Source organism: Oryctolagus cuniculus, chromosome 20, assembly GCF_964237555.1.
Source record: "Oryctolagus cuniculus chromosome 20, mOryCun1.1, whole genome shotgun sequence".
NCBI classification, from domain to species: Eukaryota; Metazoa; Chordata; class Mammalia; order Lagomorpha; family Leporidae; genus Oryctolagus; species Oryctolagus cuniculus.
In genome coordinates, this window is record NC_091451.1 from 37,874,283 (window position 1) to 37,897,190 (window position 22,908).

Below are 22,908 nucleotides of genomic sequence, written 5' to 3' on the forward strand. Positions count from 1 at the left end.
AGATTATTGTGGGCAGCCCTTGCCAGTTTTCCCTCGGGGCCATGGTCTTTTCACTTGTTCATTTGTTGAACTCTTTATGTAGGGAGCCAATGAGACTTTGAGTATAATGTAAATTAAAAATAGTGAGCTCAAAGAAAATCAAACAAGAAAGAGCTCCTGATGGTAGAGTTCCAAGGGCATGCACAGCAGGGATCCATAGAAAACAAGACCTCCCTGTTACCTCAGAGTTCTCCCCCAAGGTGTCTGCAAGTCACCCTAGAAGGGTAGTTTCACATAAACACAGCAAGCATATGCCATCCCCCACTCTTTCCACATTTACATATACTGTTAAGTTCTCCTCATATTCCTACACAAGGGCTGTTGTGTCTTAAACAGCTACATGAGATCCCATTGGATGAAAGTGCCAAGATTTTTAAATCAATGAATATTCTGATTGTTTCCAACATTTGCTATTATAAGCAACGCTATAATTAGCTTTGTCAGTTTCCATATATAGGAGTATATTTGTAAGATTTTTTAAATGTTTGTATACCTTGTACTAATTTCTTTTTTAAAAAGATTTATTTGAAAGAGTTACACAGAGAGAGGAAAGGCAGAGAGAGAGAGAGAGAGAGAGAGAGAGAGAGTCTTCCATCCGATGGTTCACTCCCCAGATGGCCGCAACGGCCGGAGCTGTGCCTATCCGAAGCCAGGAGCCAGGAGCTTCTTCCTGGTCTCCCATGTGGGTGCTGGGGCCCAAGGAGTTGGGCCATCCTCCACTGCTCTCCCAGGCCGTAGCAGAGAGCTGGACAGGAAGAGGAACAGCTGGGCCGGGTCTCGAACCAGTGCCCATATGGGAAGCTGGCGCCTCAGCCAGGGCGTTAACCCACTGCGCCACAGCGCCGGCCCCCAATATTTCTTTCTCTCTCTTTTTTAAGATTTTATTTATTTGAGAGGTAGAGTTACAGAGAGAGGGAGGGAGAGACAGAGAGAAAGATCTTCCATCCACTGATTCCCTCACAAAATGGCCACAATGGCTGGAGCTGGGCTAGGAATCAGGAGCTTCTTCCAGGTCTCCCACGCGGGTGCAAGAGCCCAAGGACTTGGGCCATCTTCTACTGCTATCCCAGGCCACAGTAGAGAGCTGGATTGGAAGTGGAGCAGCTGGGACATGAACCGGCGCCCATATGGGATGTTGGCACTGCAGGCAGAAGCTCCGCCTACAACACTACAGAGCTGGGCCCCTTGTAAAATAATTTTCTGAGAGTGAAACTGCATCCTTTTAAAAAAAGGATTTATTTTCTGAGGAGGGGAGAGAGCAAGAGAGAGCAAGCACTGTCCCACTGGCTTGTCCCTTAATGCCTACAACTGGACCCAGGAACTCAGTCCAGGTCTCCCACATGGGTGTCAAGAACCCGGTCACGGAGCCACCTTCTGCCTCCCAGGATCTGCATTAGCAGGAAGCGGGAATCAGGAGCCAGAGTCAGGAATTGAATCAGTGACCCAAATGTGGGAGGTGGGCAACCTGATGTCTTAGCTGCTAGGCCAAATGCCTACCCCTAAAACCATTATATATATAAAGATTTATTGATTTATTTGCAAAGCAGAGTTCAAGAGAAAGGAGAGACAGAGAGAGGGGGAAGAGAGAGCAGTCTTCCATCTGCTGGTTAACCCCAAAAACGGCTGCAATGGCCAGAGCTGCGCTGATCCGAAGCCAGGAGCCAGGAGCTTCTTCCAGGTCTCCCACGCAGGTGCAAGGGGCCCAAGGACTTGGGCCATCTTCTGCTTTCCCAGGCCATAGCAGAGAGCTGGATCAGAACAGGAGTAGCCAGGTCACAAACCAACACCCATATGGGATGCCGGCACCGCAGGCAGAGGCTTAGCCCACCACGCCACCTCTACAATCTTTTTGAAATGGATTTATGTGTATGGTGTAAAATGGAAGATTCCGTTTGTCTCTGCGTGCCCATCAAATTCAGCGAGAGTTTACACAGTTTAAATGCTGACGGACGTTTCTACCTTAGCCTTGATAGAGCTCGTGTCAGTTCACATTTCTACCAATAAAGCCTGAGAATGAGTACTGCCCCACTCTCTTCTTAATACACCGCGAGGGCATTTTAATGTGTTCTTTTTTTTTTTTTTTTTTTTTTTTTTTTTTTTTTGACAGGCAGAGTGGATAGTGAGAGAGAGAGACAGAGAGAAAGGTCTTCCTTTTGCCGTTGGTTCACCCTCCAATGGCCGCCGCGGACAGCGCGCTGCGGCCGGCGCACCGCGCTGATCCGATGGCAGGAGCCAGGAGCCAGGTGCTTTTCCTGGTCTCCCCATGGGGTGCAGGGCCCAAGCACCTGGGCCATCCTCCACTGCACTCCCTGGCCACAGCAGAGAGCTGGCCTGGAAGAGGGGCAACCGGGACAGAATCCGGCGCCCCGACCGGGACTAGAACCTGGTGTGCCGGCGCCGCTAGGCGGAGGATTAGCCTAATGAGCCACGGCGCCGGCCTAATGTGTTCTTTTGAACTGAAGATTGTGCTGTGGCCAAAAGAAACGAAACGAAGGCAATTAACTCAAGCTGCAAACTTGTGATCTCCGGTTCCAACTCAACATCTTCATTTGCTCAGCTAGGAGCCAGCAAGCCATCCTCAGAACCAAAGCTTTCCTACTGTCAGCCTGGACATACTCCATTTCCCAAAAAGATTTAATTATTTATCTGAATGGCAGAGTGAGAGCGAGCGAGCGAGAGCGAGAGAGATCTGCCATCTGCTGGCTCACTTCCCAAATAGCCGCAACAGCCAAGATTAGACCCAGCTGAAGGCCGGCGCCGCGGCTCACTAGGCTAATCCTCCGCCTAGCGGCGCCGGCACACCGGGTTCTAGTCCCGGTCGCCCCTCTTCCAGGCCAGCCCTCTGCTGTGGCCAGGGAGTGCAGTGGAGGATGGCCCAGGTGCTTGGGCCCTGCACCCCATGGGAGACCAGGAAAAGCACCTGGCTCCTGGCTCCTGCCATCGGATCAGCGCGGTGCGCCGGCCGCAGCGCGCTGTCCGCGGTGGCCATTGGAGGGTGAACCAACGGCAAAAGGAAGACCTTTCTCTCTGTCTCTCTCTCTCTCACTGTCCACTCTGCCTGTCAAAAAAAAAAAAAAAAAAAAAAAGATTAGACCCAGCTGAAGCCAGGAGCCGGGAACTCCACCCAGTTACCACAGGGGTTTCAGGAGTCCTAGTACTGGAACCGTCCTCTGCTGCCTTTCCCAGCTGCAGGAGCAGGAAACTGGACGGGAAGCAATTCAGCCTGAGGGCAAACCAGCATTCCAGTATGGATGCAGCATCCCAAAGCTGGAGCCAACCTGCTACAGCAGACCCCTAGATATATTCTAGCTCATTCTAGTCTTATTTTTCTAATAATAAAATTGGGAAAGATTGAGTCACTTGAAGCTGATTGGTAACTAAGTAGGAACCCAAGCCATCTCAAGTCTCGGAATCATTACCCATTCATGACTCATGACGTAAGAGCTCTGTTCGTCCATGCGCCTTCCTGGGCTCTGCTGATAAAGCCATACACCACACTGCCCCTGCCCAGCCTTGTAACTGTGTAAATGTTGTGAAGGAGTAGAGGTTACACAGAGCATAACCAAGCCTCTAGTGGGGAGACAGGAGGGGGGCCACTCCCAGGGCGCTATGTTCCCACCACCAGAGCCAGCAGACACCTGGAGGTTGGAGTTCACTTGTTTACCAGGAAGCCGCTCCTCCTCCACAGCACTAACAGGAAACAGTTTAATTCCTACCAACAATTCTCAACTCCACTAGCACCAAGTCCCACTTTCTCTTCTGAATCAGTTTCCTCGGTAGTACCTTGCCAGATTCCATGCGTCTCAGCCTTTTTTGGTCGTTAGGACAGACTTGTCCCAGGATGCAGCACCCAGATGTGTTTACTTTCTTCCTGTGGAGCTGAGGTACCACCCGGTGTCATCCCCTTCTGGGCTCAATGATCCCCTTTACTATGTCACAGAAGCAGGTGTGCTAGCCAGGGACTCTGTGTCTCTGTCTGGGAATGTCTTTATCTTGCCCACAGTATTCCAGGATTGTTTTCCTGGAGAGCGACTTTGTGGTTGGCAGATTTTCCTTCCCTTCAGCTGTTTCAATGTCATCCCACTGCCCTTGGCCCTCCATAGTTTCTGATGTGCCATCCACTGTTGATCTTGTTCCTCTGCTTGTCCTGAGTCATTTTTCTCTTGCAGTTTTAACATTGCCTTTGTATTTCAACAGCTTGACTAGTGTATCTTTCTGTGTTTATTTCTTGTGGAGTTCTTGCAACTTCTTGGATATATAGCTTAATGTTTTCATCACTTAATGTTTTCATCAAATGTGGGAAATTTCCACTCATTTTCCATCACATATCCCCCCTATTCTCAACCCCCCAGTATCCCTATCTCCAAAAATCTGTTTTTTTTTTTTTTCATTTTTCAGTTCTTTTTTCCTTTTTACAGGATTTATCTATCTATTTGAAAGGCAGAGTTAGTGGGGCAGACCGAAAAATCTCCCATCCATTGGTTCGCTCCCTAAGTGCCTACAATGGCTGGGGCTGGGCCAGGTGGAAGCCAGGAGCCAAGAAGTCAATACGGGTTTCACCCATAGGTGGCAGGGGCCCAACCACTGAGGTTATCACCAGTGCCTCCTCTGGTGAGCATCAGCAGGAGCTGGCATTGAGAGGGAGCCAGGACTCCAACAAGGCAGCCAGGACTGGGTGGCAATGTCCCAGCTGGAATCTGAGCTGCAGGCGATGCCTCTCCTCTCCCAGGGACTTTGCTAATTCATGTAAGCAGTGTACCTAGGAATTCTTCCAACACTTGCTTTGGGGGCCTGCCCACTGCCATTTATTTTGGTGCGGAAGATCTGACCCTGCCTCAGCTGTCTGTCTTTCTCGCCCCATCAATGGTTAACAGCATGGTTCTGGAGTCGCCCTTACCCAGGTTTGAGCACCACGCGTTCTACACTCGCTGGCCTTGGGTGGGAAACTACACTCGCGGAATCAGTGTCTTCCCCTGTGAGTTGCGGAGTGTGTCAGCCAGACTTCCTAGGGGACACTGCACAGACCCAGTCCCACCTCTCTGCAGCTCCCCACAGCCGAGGCCTATTTTTCACTCATGCTGTGTGAGATGCGGGCTGCTTCCAGCACCCAGGCCGGGGAACCGGCCACTGGACCGGCCACTGTCATGAGTGACAGCAGACCGAGAGCGCTGGCGGGGACACACGACGGTTCTGCTCAGATGCGGTGAGAGACATCTGCCCGCATCCCGCTGGCCGAAGACCGCTCCTCCCATCCAGCCTCCCGCAGGTGCCCTGCGGCCAGGCGGATGACCAAGGGCGCCCACAGCACCTTCCTCCCAGCTGTGAGAACGGAGGTGCTGCACAGCCGACGCTAACTGTTCCCCCCCTCGTTAAGGGCTCGACAGATGTCGGGCGCCATCTCATCCCCTCGGAGCTGCCGCCAAGCTGGGCGGAGCTCGGCGAGCAGCAGCAGCTGTCGTCACACCCAAGAGGGTCCTGAGGATCGGGACCCGGGGCTCTGGGGTAAGGTGGACTGCTGATGAGGGCAGCCGATCTCAGACCAGTTACGCAACCTCCTCCAGCCTTGGCTTCCTCAACCCGAAAACGGGATACCTGGGGCTGCGTTGTCGGCTCGAATCAGGGCCAAACGAGCTCCATCCTGGGTCGCAGCTCAGGAAGACCGTCCCTGACTGCCGAGTTAAAGCACTTCCCCACCTCCAGCCACTGCCCCCTCACTTCCGGGCTTCGCACCCCTCAATGCTCACTCGCTGGTTTTACGCGGGACCCGTCTCTACCACCAAAAGGTACGCCCCATGACATCGGGGGTCGTGTTCTCCGTACGTCCACCTTTTGGGCTCCTCATCCGTAAAACGGGTAGATTGAGAACAAACGAGAAGCCGGAGAGGTTCACCTGGCTCCCAGGCCTCGCCCCACCTAAACCTCAAATCACTTCCGGGGCAGGCAGACACAGCCTCAGCCAACCACGTGGCCCGCAGCGAGGAGCCGCCCCCCTATGGGCGTGGCCTCCAATGTTGTGCCGGCCGCGTGCACGCCGTAGTCCTCCGGAGGCGATAGATCGTACGTCACACGCACGCAGGCTCCGCCCCCGCCCGGCCTCGCCGCAGGCGGAAGAGGGGCGTGGCCAGGAGCGAGGACCCCGCGGCCGCCAGCGCCGCAGCCTGAATCACCTGCGGAGCCCGCTGTCGACTGCTGCCGATCAGGCAGCTCGGAAGGCACTCTGTTTTGGGGTCCTCGCCGCCCTTCCACGTCTCCCGGAAGAAGTAACGGGGTGCCGGCGGTTTACTCAGCGGTGGCCCTCCGCGGGCCGGCTGCCGAGGGCTTGCGGCCCAGGGGGGCGTCGACGTGCGGCGCCGCCGCTCCGGAGCCCGCAGGTGAGGCGGCGGCCAGGGCCCCGTGGGACGAGCCGGGTCCAGCCCTCCGCGCGAGCCGCCGGCCCCCGGTGGACACCCTGGGCGGTCCGCGTCCCTGAGGAGCGCGCTCGCTGCGCCGTCGGGGGCCGAGGACGGTGCCCCGGGCATCAGCCGAGGCTGCTGGCGGCCCCGCTCCGGCCTGATCGGGCCCTGGCCTGGTGCGGAGGCGCGAGCCGGGCGCAGACGGGGTCTCCCCGGACCGCAGCCCAGCCCGCCTGCCTGCCCCTGCTGGCCGTCCCCGTCCCGCGCTGTGCTGACGCCCCCGGGGCGTCCCGCGAGCCTGAAGCGGGGCGGCTGCCCGGGGCCGCCCGCCAGCGGCGTCCAGGAGCGCGCCAGGGTCCTGAGCCCCGAAGCTGTAGACGAGAGGCGGGGTGTGGGCGCGTTTTGGTCGTCTTACAGGGGAGAACTGCCCGCCGTCGCCGGCGATCTCTAAGCACTGTTTCATGTCTGCGGTGTTGCGGCGTATTTCGGCCCGCGTTCGCCGGCCCTGGGTGGGTGGGCACGGGATGGGCGTGTATACGGAGCGAGATCAAGGCGAGGGTCTGTAGATCGCCAGCAGCTGGGCTCCAGGCTTAGACTCAGGTCCGAGCTGCATGGGAGCTCCGGGATCTTTCTAAACCTTTTCCGCCTTTTTTTTTTTTTTTTAAGTGATGGCTACTTACCACATAGCATGACTGTGAAAAGTGCTTGTGAGATGTTTGCACTTCTGGTGCTGGGCGGTGGGAGTGTGAGCCTACTGAGCACGCGGTGCTGGGAATTGATGGGTGAACCTTAGCCCGCCACGGCCCCCCAGCTTCCGGGGCCCACCTTAGTGGCCCGTTTGAACCTGGTGACCTGTTTAAAGACGTTGTCTCCAAAAGCGGTCGCGTCCTGAGGTCTGGGGATGAGGCTAAACCAGTGGGTTCCTGGGGGTGGGACAGGTCAGCCCCAGACAGACGCTTCCGCCCTGTGCGGATTTGCCCTTCATGAGTTACTAGTGACAGACAGTAGTGGGAGTTGGCATGGAGGGGGTAGCAGCTACTGAAACCGGTGTTTATGTGGGGTAAGCATTTGGCAGAGTTTAAGTACGTGATTTTATCGTAAAACCGTTGTGTGAGGTAAGTACACTTTCCTCGTTTTCTGCATAAGGTTTCTGAGTTTCAGTTAGGTAACTCGTTCGAGTTAGCTGCCTAGTGAGAGGCAGGGTTAGGACTTCCACCTGGGACGCGGGCTGCCAGCCTCCTCAGCCTGCACGCGCTGCTGAACGCCGCCCTGGTCATCTGCTGTCTGTCTTGCAGGTTCGCTGGTAGGCTGGCTCTGCCACCATCATGTCTTGGTTTGTTGATCTTGCTGGAAGGGCAGAAGATCTTTTAAACCGAGTGGATCAGGGGGCTGCAACCGCTCTCAGTAGGAGAGAGAGCACTAGCCACGTCGTGTACAGCACAGATACCGACTATGCTGAGCTGCCCCAGCGGAACGCGGACCTGACCTGTCAGGCTGGACCCAAAGCTTCCTACATCTCCTCAGCCGCCGACCACCTTCGCAGTCAGAAAGCCACCATCTTAGCTGGCACCGCAAATGTGCGGGTGGGCTCTCGGGCCCCGGCGGAGGCCTCCCACCCCGTTGAAAACGTGTCTGCTCCCAGGCCTTCTTCCCAGTTCGTGCGAAGAAGAAAGTCGGAGCCTGACGATGAGCTGCTGTTTGATTTTCTTAATAGTTCACAAAAGGAGCCCTCCGGGAAGGTGGAAATCAAGAGGGAAAAGACCAAGACACCTGTCTTCGCGAGCTCCCGGGCCTCCGGCGGCAGCTCTGGGAACACCAGCGCAACCGTCAGAACCACCGAAGAGAGTGCCGGGAGCCAAAGCCATGGTAGCTACCCCGTCCTCTGTTCCTTTTGCGTTGAGCAGATTGGCCGCCGTCCCAGCCTGGAGCCTCCTCAGAGTGGGGGGCCGGTTGTGGGCAGCGCTGCAGGGGCCTTTGAATGTTGTCTGTGGGTGACTTCCCCAGCCCGGCATTTAAGGAATACGTCAGACTTTGTGCTGTAAGAGGAAAAAAAAAATTGTGAAATCTGTTGTCTTAATTAATTGGCATAAGACTGAGATTTTTTTCTCTGAGTGTTTGCTAGACCTCACTGGTAAAACCATCAGGGACTGGGTATTAGTGAAAGATTTTAACTATTGATTCTTTCTTTTTTTTTTTTTTTTTTTTTTTTTTTTTTGACAGGCAGAGTGGACAGTGAGAGAGAGAGACAGAGAGAAAGGTCTTCCTTTGCCGTTGGTTCACCCTCCAATGGCCGCCGCGGCCGGCGCGCTGCGGCCGGCGCACCACGCTGATCCGATGGCAGGAGCCAGGAGCCAGGTGCTTTTCCTGGTCTCCCATGGGGTGCAGGGCCCAAGCACCTGGGCCATCCTCCACTGCACTCCCTGGCCACAGCAGAGGGCTGGCCTGGAAGAGGGGCAACCGGGACAGAATCCGGCGCCCCGACCGGGACTAGAACCCGGTGTGCCGGCGCCGCTAGGCGGAGGATTAGCCTAGTGAGCCGCGGCGCCGGCCGAATTAAACAAGTGTGTATTTTTAAAAATTATGTGGAAGTCCTAAATACAGTCCAATTTTAATTTTGATTTTTCTTTCAGCCCTGAGTTACTAAAACTTTTTTTTCTTATTTCAAAGTGTGAGATTTTACTAGTTTGAAGTTAGGATGTCCAGCTTACTTGCATGAGATCAAATAGCCTGGTCTTAGCATAGCAGTGCCTTGAAATTCGGGGTGTGTCTCACATCCCAGCGCATCAGCTTTCTGAGTGCTCCAGGAGTCCTCGGGAAGCAGCCATAGCCTGCATCTGAGTGCCGTGTTACGTACACCAGGGTGTTAACTTGTACAGTGCCATTCTTGTCTTCACTTCTTTTTTTTTTTCTTGCTTGAAAAAATGACTTTATGCAGTCAATTTTTATTTAAATTTTTTAAGAAGATTTATTTATTTGAAAGGGTTACACAGAGAGAGATCTTCCATCCACTAGTTTACTCTCTAGATGTCTGCAATGGCCAGGACTGGCAAGGCTGAAACCAGGAACTTCTTCCAGGTCTCACACGCGGATGGCACGTCCCAGGTGGTTGGGACATCTGTGCTGCCTTGCCCAGGCCATTAGCAGAGGTTGGATCAGAAGAAGAGCAGCCAGGGTATGAACTGGGTTTGCTTGCGAGGCAGAGGAAGAGTATGTGTGTGAGACAAGCTCCCTTCCTCTTGTTTCACGCCCAGGATGTCCTCAGTGGCCGGGGCTAGACCAGGCTGAAGCCAGGAGCTGGGAACTCAATCCAGGTCTCATGTTGGTGGCAGGGACCCAGTCACTTGACGTGGCACCACTGCCTTCCAGGGTCTGCTTCAGTGGGAAATGGGTCAGGAGCCAGAGCTGGGTATCAAAGCTGGATGCTCTGATATGAGACGTATGCATCTTAACTGGTATTTTAGCTCTAGGCTAATTGCCTGCCCCATCAGTTTTTAGAAGCAGTACTTTATATGAAATATATAAAGTATATCGAGTAAATAGAATAGTATACTAAACCTTACCACCACCCATCCTCAATACTGATTAACACTCCCATTTTTTTTTTTTTTAAGATTGTTTCATTTGAAAGGCAGAGAGGGAGAGACAGGGCTTCCATCTGCTGGTTCACTTCCCAAATGGCCACAATGGCTGGGCCAGACCCAAGCCAGGATCCTGGAACTCCATCCAGTCTCCCAAGTGGGTAGCAGGGACCTAAGCACTGGGACCATCTTCTGGGTGTATTAGGCTTCCCAGGTGCATTAGCAGGGAGCTGGGTCAGATGTGGAGCAGCCAGGACTTGAACCTGCACCCATGTAGCATGTCAGCATTGCAGGTGGTGGGTTACCCACTGTGCCCCACCACTGTCCCCAACACTCCCATTTTTAGATCTTTGTCTCCACCCATTCTCTGCCCTCATGTGAATGTTAGTCTTTTGTGGTAATTTTTTTGTTTTAGATAAAGTTCATATATCAGTATGTACAAAAATCATACACGTGCAGCCAAATAACCGTACCCTTGTGGGCCACACCTGTGTCTTGGAGGAGTCCTTTTGCCCCAGACAGTCCCTCATGTTCCTTTTCAGTTAATGCCCTGGAAGCTCACACTGGGATTTATTTTTTAATTCATTTTTGCTTGTTCTAAAACTTCATATAACAAATCATAGTCTATAGACTTCCTAATTTGGCTTCTTTCATGCAGTTTTCTTAGTGAGGCGCATCCGTGATAAGCGGTCTCCTGTTTGCATAGATTTCTGTCTTAGAGACACACTGCAGGTCAGCCCTTCTCCTTGTGTGTCCAGAGATCCTTGGGGGCCTAGAGGCTCCATTTGTGAGAATGAATTTTCATCAGAGGCAGTTGGAGAATTTAAGTTTACACGCGATATTTTAGCTGTAACAGTCAACTTGAGCCGGAGGGCGTCCTACCAAAGTAGGCTACTAATGCCTACGTAGAGAGGGTGCCAGTGCAACAAAAATGTGTTCTCTCTTACAGAAGCCACCAGTAGTGTAGATTCTGCACCCGGAAAGCAGGAGGAGTCTTCGAAGGAAGATGCGTCCTCGGCCGCTGCCAGCGCTGACCACAGCGCAGCGTCGAGTGACGACAGCAAGTCCCACGAGCTGTCCAACCTGCGCCTGGAGAATCAGCTGCTGAGGAACGAGGTTCAGTCTCTAAATCAAGAAATGGCCTCCTTACTGCAGCGGTCCAAAGAGACGCAAGAAGGTAGAGCCTTATTCATGACTTAGGATTAGGGATTTACACGTCCACAGTGAACTTCAGACCCTCCCACCTGTGCTAGCAGACGTGGTCTCCGTGAGCGGTGCGGAATGGTAGGTGCCTGTGTGCGTAGAAGCTGGGCTCGGACGTGGAGGTGGAAGCGAGCGCGCCGCCCTCCTGGGTCGTCCTTAAGGACCTCGAATTTGAGCCCCGAGAGGAGAGGGTGCTTAGCCGTCGCCCGGCGTGTTTGGGCGTCGTCCTGAGCTGTTCTGGGAAGCGGAGAGAAGACCAGCAGCATAGGAGGCGGGGTGCCAGGGTTCTGGTGGTGCTGCCGCAGGCCGAAAAGTGCCCTGGGGATCAAGGCGCTGAGGCGGCCTGGGGTAGAAGAGCCTCCGCTTCCTCAGACATGGGCGACGGAGAGGAAGGGAGCTCCTGAGGGGGTGGTGATGGGGCAGGGCGTGCCACCGGGTCGCCGAGGAGGAGACGAAGACAGGAGCCACGGTGCTGGCTCCTGGGCTGCCTGGGAAGGAGTGGGGGCCGTGGCAGAAGCTTCGCCAGGGTGGGGGCAGTGGCCCAGGAGAGTGGAGTGGGAAGACAGCCTAGGACGGCTCAGTCTCGTGTTAGAACAAGCTTCTCTTCACTCAGCCCACTTAGGCTTCGAAACAGAGTTTTCCCTGAGGCCCTGTCCAGTTTGCCTCAGTATTAGAAACTTTGCTTTGTGGCAGACTGCAGTTACTGGTGGTATATGAGGGTATGGAAATGCCATTGGTTTTGTCGTTAATTTTCCATATTTATTTGAAAGGTGGACAGAGAATCAGACAGACAGAGGTCTCCCATGTGCTAAATGCCTGCTTCACGCAGAGCTGGGCCAAGCTGAAGCCAGGATCCAGTAACTGTCCCAGTCTCCCATGTGGGTGCAGGGGCCCAAGTACTTGAGCCATCCTCTGCTGCTTTCTCAGGCCATAGCAGAGAGCTCAGTTGGAAGCGAAGTAGCTGGGACTGGAACTGGCACTGGGGAAGTAGGCGTCTGAGCGCCAGGTTGACCCATGGCCCCACAGTGCCCCCCCTCCGCTGACTGACTGTAGTGTCAACAGCGGACCTGCTGCTAGTTGTACTCACAGATGCTTTACGGTATGTCCAGAAGCAGCAGCGCTGTAGGTAGAAGAGCTGCCGGCTTCCTGCTGTCTAGCCTGTTAACGCAGATACAGGTGTGAATATTGACCTTGAAAAAATGGATATGCTGCTAGGGGTAAAGATAATTGAAAATATTATTAATCTCCTAATTTTGGCCATAAGCAAGCTATTGAAGGCCCTGAAAGGGAAATCTGCGTGGGCTCTGAGGGAGACGTGTTTGATTTCGCTTATATAGAGGAATTTTGGTTTTTATAGAATTAAACAAAGCAAGAGCAAAGGTTGAAAAGTGGAACGTTGACCATTCAAAGAGTGATCGAGTGGCGCGGGAGCTCCGAGCCCAGGTGGATGACCTGACTGAAGCCGTGGCCGCCAAGGACTCCCAGCTGGCCGTGCTGAAGGTCAGACTGCAGGAAGCCGACCAGCTGCTGAGTTCTCGCACGGAAGCTTTGGAAGCCTTGCAGAGTGAAAAGTCCCGGTCAGTAGTTCTGTCCGTGATCAAAGATCAAAGACGTGAGCTTGAACAGTTCTCTTTCCAGTACAGGGAAGGTAAACGTGGTAGTGTGTCCTGCCTTAGGAAAACTTCGCTTTATATTATATTTTTAAATGTACTTATTTATTTGAAAGAGTTACACAGAGAGAAGAGAGGCAGAGAGAGAGAGAGGTCCTCCATCCGCTCGTTCACCCCCAAATTGGCCGCAATGGTTGGAGCTTAACCGACCTGAAGCCAGGAGCCAGAGTTTCCTCCAGGTCTCCCACGTGGGTGCGGGGGCCCAAGGACTTGGGTCGTCTTCTACTGCTCTCCCAGGCCACAGCAGAGAGCTGGATGGGAAGAGGAGCAGCCGGGACTTGAACCGGCGCCCATATGGGATATTAGCACCTCAGGAAGTGGAGCAGCTGGGCTCGAACCAGCGCCCATACACAACACCAACTCCTCAGGCCAGGGCATTAACCCACTGCGCCATAGCACCGGCCCTGGAAGGCTTCACTTTAAACCTTGAGATGCAGACTCCAAATCTAAACCTGTTGGAAAAGCAGTGTCATTCATGTTTTAATAACACGGTGAGCATCCCTAATCTGAGAACTTGAAATCTGAGATTCTCCACTATCTAAAACCTTTGGAGCACTGCCCTGGTGCCACAGTGGAAGGGTCCACACCCAGCCCCTGGGGACAAGCACACTGAAAACACCACGCAGCTGGACTTCAGACCTCTGAAATGGGTGACAGATTACTTTTAGGCTATGTTTATAACGTGTCTGAGTATGAAACAGATAGGATTTATGGGTGGACGTGGGTCTCGCCTCCAGGAGATGTTTCCAAAACGCTTCTGGTCTTGAGCATTTTGGGTAGGTGGTGTTCCACCTGTATATGGTGTGTGTTTCTATTTGAACGCCTACAAATATAAATTGCATTCCATTAGAAAGGGAAAAAAAAAAATCTCAGACTGCTTCAGTCAAGGCATCGAAACCTAGCAAGCTGATGCACTTACAGATTGCTCCACCTGAGGCCTCGTGCGCTGGATGGGAGTTGTGTCACGCGATGCCTTTTCTTCCAGGATCATGCAGGATCACCACGAAGGCAGTAGCCTGCGCAATCAAGCTCTGCAGACTCTGCAGGAGAGGCTGCACGAAGCGGACGCCGCTCTGAAGAGGGAGCAGGAGAGCTACAAGCAAATGCAGGTTAGACGACAGAGGTCTGTTCTTCGGCCACGGAGGAAGCGTTTTATCCTGTTGTCAGACACTTTCCTTTCTTTCTAAGATTTATTTTACTTATTTGAAAGGCAGAGTTACAGAGGAAGAAAGAGAGCAAGTGAATGAGCTCCCATCCACTGGTTCACTCCACAAATGGCCACAACTGCTGGGGCTGGGCCAGGCCAAAACCAGGAGCCTGGACCTCCATCCGGGTCTCCACATTGGGGGACGGGGCCCCGATACCTGGGCCATCTTCCACTGGCTTCCCAAGCAGGGAGCTGTATTGGAAGTGGAGCAGACAGGACTCAAACCAGTGCCGGCACTGTAGGAGGTGCCGGCCTTGTGGGCGATAAACTTAACCTGCTGTACCACTATGCCAGCTCCCACATTTCTTTTTTAATAAAAATTGCAGTGTGTCTGTGAAAATTCTGTTTCTCTAAAAATTTTCTCTAAAAATTTCTATGATCAAAAAGGTGAAAATTTAGCTTGATCCTTATAAATTATTTATTAATTACAATAATACTTAATAGTGATAGTCATAATTCACTGAATTTGGTTGCATATCAGCCATTGCCATTATTTGATTAAATGCTAATTTGGGACATCTTGTTTGTTCTGTCTGCTTCAGCCTTTTCTGATTCCAGTTTAATTGGGTTCATTTATTTCCAGAGAAAGTTGCGCGTTATTTAGAGTTTTTCTCCTTAAACGATTGCCTGCGTTGAGTTCCGTCAGCCGTCTGCCTGTCAGAGCCACCTGGGTGATGCCTTCTCCTGCCCGCCTTGACTCCCAGAGGCTGAGTCCACTGGCAGAGAGAGGGCCGAGACGCACTGCTCTCGGTGTCTTTACAGTTTACAGGGGTGCCTCGTGGGCAGTCAGCGTTTGAACCACTGCTCAGGGCTGTCTTTCTATAGATTAAAAACCCTTCAGGCCCGAAAATGAATTTCAGGTGTGGCTTTTATTAAGTTTAATAATATAGGCTGGCGCCACGGCTCACTAGGCTAATCCTCTGCCTGCGGCGCTGGCACCCCGGGTTCTGTCTTGGTTGCTCCTCTTCCAGTCCAGCTCTCTGCTGTGGCCCAGGAAGGCAGTGGAGGATGGCCCAGGTCCTTGGGTCCTGCACCTGCATGGGAGACCAGGAGGAAGCACCTGCCTCCTGGCTTCGGATCGGCATAGTGCTCCGGCTGCAATGCACCGGCTGTAGCGTGCCAGCTGTAGCAGCCTCTTGGGGGGTGAACCAATGGAAAAAGGAAGACCTTTGTCTCTCTTTCTCTCTCTTCCTCTCTCTCTCTCACTGTCAAACTGTGCCTGTCAAAAAAATTAAAAAAAAAGAAGTTTAATAATATATTTTATTTCACACAGATATTAAAAATATTATGAGTTTGACATGTAGTTAATCTTAAAAATTAGTGAGATGTTTTACCTTTTTTTGCATACGGATTTTTTAAACTATGGTAAAAGATTCACGGCACATCTCATTGAGTTACTAAAATTTTTTATTTTTTTATTTTTTTATTTTTTTATTTTTTTTTTTTTTTGACAGGCAGAGTGGACAGTGAGAGAGAGACAGAGAGAGAAAGGTCTTCCTTTTGCCGCTGGTTCACCCTCCAATGGCCGCCGCTGCAGCCGGCGCACCGCGCTGATCCTGGCAGGAGCCAGGAGCCAGGTGCTTTTCCTGGTCTCCCATGGGGTGCAGGGCCCAAGCACCTGGGCCATCCTCCACTGCACTCCCTGGCCATAGCAGAGAGCTGGCCTGGAAGAGGGGCAACCGGGACAGAATCCGGCGCCCCAACCGGGACTAGAACCCGGTGTGCCGGCGCCGCAAGGTGTGAGTTACTAAAATTTCTTGGGGAATATGTGATCGGTATTTGTATTTCATAAGACTTACAGGTGAACAGGTAGATTCACCTGCCCAAGGTGTTTTAAACATTTTCAGTTTTCCAGGAATAGGCAGTTGCTAAAAAGATTATAAATACACACAACACAGGAGTTCTACTCCTAGGTGTAAACCCAAGAGAACTGAAAAGGTAGAGCCACAGAAAGACATAGCTGTGAGTATTCACACAGTGTTCCTCATCATAGCCCCAACCTGGAAACAGTCCAGAGGCCTGCCAGTTGCTACATGAATAAGCGAACTGTCCTCTGTCCATGCAAGGGAGCTCCACTCGGTCAGGTGAGGCCCCGCCTGCGGTGCTGGCACCCATGTGGGGCTGTTCCAATCCTGGCTGTGCTCTACTTTCAATCCAGCTCTCTCTAACTAATGTGCCTGGGAAAGATAACTCAAGTGCTTGGTCCTCTGCACCCATGTGGGAGACTTGGAAGAATCTCCTAGCTCCTGGCTTCAGCCTGGCCCAGCCCTAGCCATCTGGGGGAGTGAACCAGGAGATGGAAGATCTCTCTCTCTCTGTCTCCCCCTCCACGCTCTGTAACTCTGCCTTTCAAATAATGTGTTGGATGCTACATTGTCTATGATCCTTGAAAACATGGGGCTAATTTAAATAAGGCTGAGAACAAAAGGCCGCATATTATATGATTCCATTTATATGAAGTGTCTAGGATAGGCAGGTCTGCTGAGAAAGAGATTACTGATTACCAGGCACTGTGAAGCTGAGGAATGGGTAGTTAATTTCTCAGAGGACCGATGGGAATGTTCTGGAAGTCGAATAGTGGTAATGACTGCACAGCTGGGTGGATACACTGAAAACCACTGAGTTATGACTTACAGGGTGAGCTTCATGGCAGATGAATTATATCTCAATATATTTGTTATGTAAAAAGGTTTCCCAGTAACAGAACTGAGTATGAATTGTTATATTTCAATTTAATTACAGTGAATAAAATGAAAAATTCACTTCCAGTTGGACACAGTTTACATGCTCCACAGGCAGGAGGGGGAAATGCATCAGACATTCCTGGGCTTCTAGTGCGGGGCTTGTAACTCTAAAAGCTTCTGTTCCCAGGGCTTCCAGATGGAAGGAGCTTTTGAGAGTAAAACTGACAATTTTCAGAACTGGGATTTATTTCTAAATGGACAAAAAGTGATGTTGTGTTTTTAGAGTGTGCTTTAAAAGTTTCTTAAGCTAAAAGCACATTGACTAGCTTATTAGGACAGTTGGGATCAGGGAAAGCATAGCTGTGATACTAGCAAGGTCTCGCTGTTTCCCTGATTCTGTCACGGGTTTCTGCCGGACTTCTCTGTAGACTGCGTGGCCATCGATCATCGGCCAGTGTCCTCACACTGAGTACCTGGAGCAGATTCACCTGGGAAGTCCCTCCCTCCCTCCCTCCATCCCTCCATCCCTCCATCCCTCCATCTCCTTCCTTTTTTTTTATTTTTTTTAATTTTTTTGACAGGCAGAGTGGACAGTGAGAGAGAGACAGAGAGAAAGGTCTTCCTTTGCCGTTGGTTCACTGCCCAATGGCTGCCCCGGCCGGTGCCCAGCGGCTAGTGCAACGCGCTGATCCGAAGGCAGGAGCCAGGTGCTTCTCCTGGTCTCCCATGGGGTGCAGGGCCCAAGCACTTGGGCCATCCTCCACTGCACTCCCTGGGCCACAGCAGAGAGCTGGCCTGGAAGAGGGGCAACCGGGACAGAATCCGGCGCCCTGACCGGGACTAGAACCCAGTGTGCCAGCACCGCAAGGCGGAGGATTAGCCTAGTGAGCCGCGGCGCCGGCCGGCTTCCTTCCTTCCTTCCTTCCTTCCTTCCTTCCTTCCTTCCTTCCTTCCTTCCTTCCTTCCTTCCTTCCTTTCTTTCTCTCTCTCCCTCTCCCTCTCCCTCTCCCTCTCCCTCTCCCTCTCCCTCTCCCTCTCCCTCTCCCTCTCCCTCTCCCTCTCCCTCTCCCTCTCCCTCTCCCTCTCCCTCTCTCTTCCTCTCTCCCATCTCCCATCTCCCCTTCCCTTCCCTTCCTTTCCTATGGCTCCCTGGGAGTTTCTTTAGAAGCAGATTCCAAGCCCAGTCTTAGACATTCCGACTCCGTGAGCGTAGGAAAGGCCTTAGGGGCTGTGCTTCTGGCAGACTCCCTAATGGACTTTGGTACATTTCCGTGTTTGGAGCCACAACTTTAGTTGCTCTGTTCTTTAGCCCCTAACAAATGAAGAATTTTTTTCTCTTCCTTATTATGTTGTTGGGCTGAGCTGATTAATCCTATGAGATGTTTGAATGAATGGTTATAAATAAATATAGTCCAAAGCTAATACGTAAATATAATATAGATACGAAAAATAACAGAGATGTGAAATTGTTTCAGAGTGAGTTTGCCGCACGTCTGAATAAAGTGGAAGCGGAGCGGCAGAACTTGGCGGAAGCAGTCATGGCGGCAGAGAGAAGGTACGCAGATGAGAAGAAGAGAGGGGACGACCTGCAGCAGCAAGTCAAGCTGCACAAGGCAAGCGTGGAGTCCTCGAAGCAGGAGCTGATGGACTACAAGCAGAAAGCAACGCGAATACTGCAAGTGAGCGTCACGTGTACGCTTTGAGTGTTGAGATGGGCTGGATACGCGGCAGACCCAAGACGCAGCGCCGGTGCTGTGGCCCGACTTGTCTGGCTCACTCCCAGTGCTTTGCTGTACTCAGAAATCTCATGGAAAGGATACAGTGCCCTTGTTTTTCCCTCCCTTTTAACAGATTTATTCGGTCAGCACCTACCGCGGGTTGACCCACCCATCGCCCTGAGCCCTGGGGCGACGTGGGTGTCTGTTGGGCGTGGCTCTCTGATTCCTCCTTGTTGGTCCCTGTTGGATTTTTCAGAGTCGGGGCCTCGTGGAGCTCCCAGGGTCGCCTCCCCGACTCTGCCCCCGCCCTGTGCTGTAGGGGACCCTGCCCTCCACTTCACTGCAAGGCTGCGTCACCTCGTACAGTTTGCAGCTTCCCGTCCCTTCGCCTCTCTCATCAGAGGGAAGACGCGTCCCTGCGTTTCTCCTGCCTGTGCATTGGTCCCTCTCCTCCCACTTCATTTAAGCCTTTGCTCCACGAGTTCGTCCCCTTTCTGCCCTTGCAGGTCTCCCTCCGCGGCTTCCTTCTTTTTCATTTCCTAATGTTTATTTTATTTGCTTTCATCTACTTGAAGGACAGAAAGGAGAGAGGTATCTTCCATCTGCTAGTTCACTCCCCAAATGCCCAGAACAGCTGGGGCTGGGCCAGGCCAAAGCCAGGAGCCAAGAACCTCATGCCGGACCCCCATGTGGGTGGCAGGGACCTAGCACTTGAGCCGTCATCTGCTGCCTCCCTGGAAGCTGGATTGCAGGGGGGTTATCTGGGCCTCAAACCAGGTGTTCCAGTGTGGGAGACAGTAATGGGATGTGGGCAGCACCGTAACACCTGCCCCTCTGCCGCCGCCCTCTTCCTCGGTTGACAGTATGCTTGGTTACTCTGGAGGGATGGAGTCTAGATCCTGAGAGGAAAACAGCTTCTTGGCCTCTTGGCCACTTTGAGCTGCTCCATCGTCTTCCTTTCTTGTATTGTCAGACTTGACAGAACCATCGTTATAGTCTGTCCCAGTTTCATTTCTTCAGAGCTTGTTAGCTCTAACTTGTTCGTGTAATTTCTGTCCCTGCTATATGAATGTCCATAGGATCCATAGGCTTGTTTTTTGTTTTTGTTTTTTGTTTTTTTTTGAAAGTCAGAGATAAAGAGGAAAAGACAGAGAGAGGTCTTCCATCTGCTTGTTCACTCCCCAAATGGCCACAGTGACCGAGGCTGTGCCAGACCAGACCTGGAGCCAGGAGCTTCTTGAGGGTCTCCCACATGGGTGCAGGACCCAAGCACTTGGGCCATCTTCCACTGCTTTCCCAGGGGCATTAGGTCGCTGGATTGGAAGTGGAGCAGCCAGATTTCGAACTGGTGCCTGTACGGGATGCCAGTTGCAGGCGGCAGCTAACCTGCTACGCCACAGCGCCAGCCCCGAGGTAGAGCATCTGACACCACTCACCCCACCGCCTTTTTGAAACTCCAGCCTTCAAGCAACCCGTCCCACCTTGACTCAGTTTGACCTGTCTGTTGCTGTTTCTGTCTCTCGGGCCTGCTTCCCGTGTCCAAAGAGGAAGAGTCCTCTCGGGTTCTGTCCTGACTACGCTGATTGTCCTTTCTTAGCACGCATTGGCATAACTGCCCGTGTCTGTCGTCTGCATGTGACTTCAAGTGTGCCTTCATCTCTGACTTCACAAGCCCTGTTTCTATCTGTGTTTTGTGCAGGGATGGGGCCCTAACTCCCAACCCAACATCTCCTTCATTCTCTTGTTTTGGCAAATACTGTTGCCATCTCACAGTAAAGCTTAAAATCCCTAAGGTGTTTTTTTTCCCCTCAAGGATTTATTTACTTGAAGGCAGAGCAATAGAGAGAGGGAGACACAGAGATTTTCATCCACTGGTTCACTCCCTGAATGGCTGCAGCCAGCTGAAACCAGGAGCCTGGAACTGCATTTGGGTCTCCCACGTGGGTGGCAGGGGCCCAAGCACTTAGGCCATCATTTGCTGTCGTCCCATGCACATTAGTAGGGAGTGGGATTGGAAGTGGAGCAGGCAGGACCCAAACCGGCGCTCTGATGAGCATGCCTGGTGTCCCGAGCGGCGACTTTACCTGCGGCACCAAGAGCCCCCCCTCCCTCCCGCAGGCATTCTGACTCTTATCTTTCACTTTAGCCCCGGTCTCCTGCCGCTGTGAGTGCCTTTTATCATATCCATGTCCTCAAAACTCTTACTGTTTTTCTTGCATTACTGTAATGCTTTAACTCATTGAAGAGGCGTTCATTGAGAGCCTCTACCTGTTCACTGGGCATTGGCACAGGTGCTCAGCGTACAAAGCTTGAAGGACACGTGTTCTTCCTTATGGAGTGTTCAGTGTAACCAGAGACCGAGGTTGTTGGTGCCGTGAGGATCTTGGTGCGGTGCAGGGACAGCGCCAGCTGCAGAGAGGAGCCCTCAGCACGTGTCTGGGCCGTCAGGCTCCTGCTGTGCAGAGTGGTCAGGAAGGGTGAGGGGGAGACTCCTGCTAGGGCGGAGCTTCAGGCCGAGGAGTCTGCGCCCGAGCTGGGGCCTGCAGCACAGAGACTCAGAGCTGGCAGATAAAGGGCAGGGACGGGCACAGAGGAGCTGTGACTATCCTGGAGGCGACAGGGGAGGGTGCTGAGGGCGGCAGGGAGAGGGGTGGGCTGGTGAGCCCAGGGGCCTGTGGGTGGTAGAGAGGTGGCCATGAGAAATAATGAGGAGCCACGAGGATGCCACACAGGGCAGCCACAGGACCTGTCGGAGGTGGGACAGTGAACCTGAGCTGTCACTGGCTGGAGGGAAGGGGTGTCCGGGCTTCTGGCCCGAGTCTGAGCGCCATCCCCTCCACAGGAGAGACTGCGGTTCGGGCTTGGAGGCGATGATGGCAGGTGATTGTGAGCCTGTGAACCGGTGTGGGGAAGGTCATTAGAAACAGGCCTGCCGCCCGCCATGGTGTGGCCTTGGCCAGGTGTGAGCTTGGAGATGGACAGGGTTACCCAGGCAGGGTGTGCACCCCGGGGAGTCTGAGAACACAGTCCTGGGCATCTCTAGACATCTGCCTTGATAACCCAGGCAACGGCAGAGGCCGACGAAGGAGACCCCTGAGAGGGGAGTACGTGGAGGACCAGGAAGAGCCAGACGCCATCCCTGGGAGCCCAGCGAGGCAGGTGGGCCGCAGATGCCGCGACAGCCCTGCTGCGGCGAGGGCTAAGCAGGGGCCTTGGAGTTGGCAGCTGGGAGGTCCCTGGGGAGCGGACAGCAGGGAGGTGTGGGGTGCACTGGGAGGTGCACACAGGAGGGCAGCGCTGCTTGACCTTGGACGTGAAGAAAGGACGAAGGGTAGATGGGGGTGTGTAGGGGGGCTTAAATGGTTGCTAATAAAATCATATGAATAATCACATCTTTTACAGAAAATTTGAGAAATACCAAAAGTGTTTGAAGGAAACGGGAACACCCGTAACCCTACCACACAGAGATGGGAAAGGTGTTGTGGATGGAGGAGAGTAACTTCGGGTCCTCCCAGTAGTGCCCTGGAATGAGCCCTTTATAAACCAGTCTTTCAGTCAAACCTCTTCTCGCAATGCCTCCATTGCACCTACGTCAGCAAAGTCTCCCTGTGCTGGGCCAGATAGTAAATATTGCAGATTTCGTGGTCTCTGTCACAAAGTCTGCTTTTATTTTTTACAGTCCTATAAAGATGTCGGAATCATTTGTAGCTTAGAGACCTTACAAAAACAGGCCACAGGCAGAATTGGCTGTAGCTCATCCTGGGAACACCTACTCAACCTGCTGCAGGATTGACACCCCACCCCCACCCCACCCCCGCCACTGCTTGGTCTTGGTTCCAGCCAACCAGGTGAAATGGGAACATTTTAACCTGGCCTTGGGACCCCCCACAGTGGGCCCTGCCACACTGAGCTGCATCTCAGCGGTACTTCCCCTTGGGCCCTATGATTTCCCTCTGTTTTCTGCTTGGTTTTTAAAATTCTAGCCACATTTCAAGGGCAGCAAAAGTTCTGTCCCTTAAATAAAGCGTTCCCTTCCCCAGAAGCAGCTCCAGCCCTAGACCTCTGCAGGTGACCTGACCGTCTGTCTCTCAGCTCGTGTTCACCGCCTCCTACTGGGTGCTGGTACTTCCCGTGCAGTTTGCCAGGCAGAGGGGACTGGCTGGAGGGAGAGACACTATCTCTGTTACACGGAGCACTTAGCGTAGCGCCCGGCTCGCTGTGGGTGCTCCAGAAGCTTAGCTGAGGGGACTGTAGTAGGGGAAGGCGTGAGAAATGTGTGTTTCTGGCAGTTTGCAACTAGAACGTGACCATGGAGACTAGAATCCAGGTCCCTGTGCAGCAAGGACCTCCTTGAATCTTATCCCTCTGGGCGTAATCATCTGTGGATTATTAGAATAATCTTGCTGACAGTGGTAAG

General features: G+C 52.8%; 1 protein-coding gene and 1 long non-coding RNA gene across 2 annotated transcripts in view; one reads left to right on the forward strand and one right to left on the reverse strand.

Moving 5' to 3' along the window:
- Window positions 1-1,547: 1,547 nt before the first annotated feature.
- Window positions 1,548-5,971, reverse strand: LOC138847180 (uncharacterized). Its single transcript, XR_011384826.1, has 2 exons — window positions 5,632-5,971; window positions 1,548-1,787 (listed from the first exon to the last, which is right to left on the reverse strand). It is a non-coding gene; the product is annotated as an uncharacterized lncRNA (long non-coding RNA).
- Window positions 5,972-6,141: 170 nt separating this feature from the next.
- Window positions 6,142-22,908, forward strand: part of GOLGA5 (golgin A5) — a 32,179-nt gene continuing 15,412 nt past the window's right edge. The window contains exons 1-6 of the mRNA XM_002719592.5: window positions 6,142-6,410; window positions 7,727-8,297; window positions 10,959-11,186; window positions 12,570-12,789; window positions 13,868-13,991; window positions 18,249-18,452. Of these exons, the coding sequence (XP_002719638.2) occupies window positions 7,757-8,297; window positions 10,959-11,186; window positions 12,570-12,789; window positions 13,868-13,991; window positions 18,249-18,452 (1,317 nt within the window). The 5' untranslated portion in view covers window positions 6,142-6,410; window positions 7,727-7,756. The remainder of the gene's footprint in view (window positions 6,411-7,726; window positions 8,298-10,958; window positions 11,187-12,569; window positions 12,790-13,867; window positions 13,992-18,248; window positions 18,453-22,908) is intronic.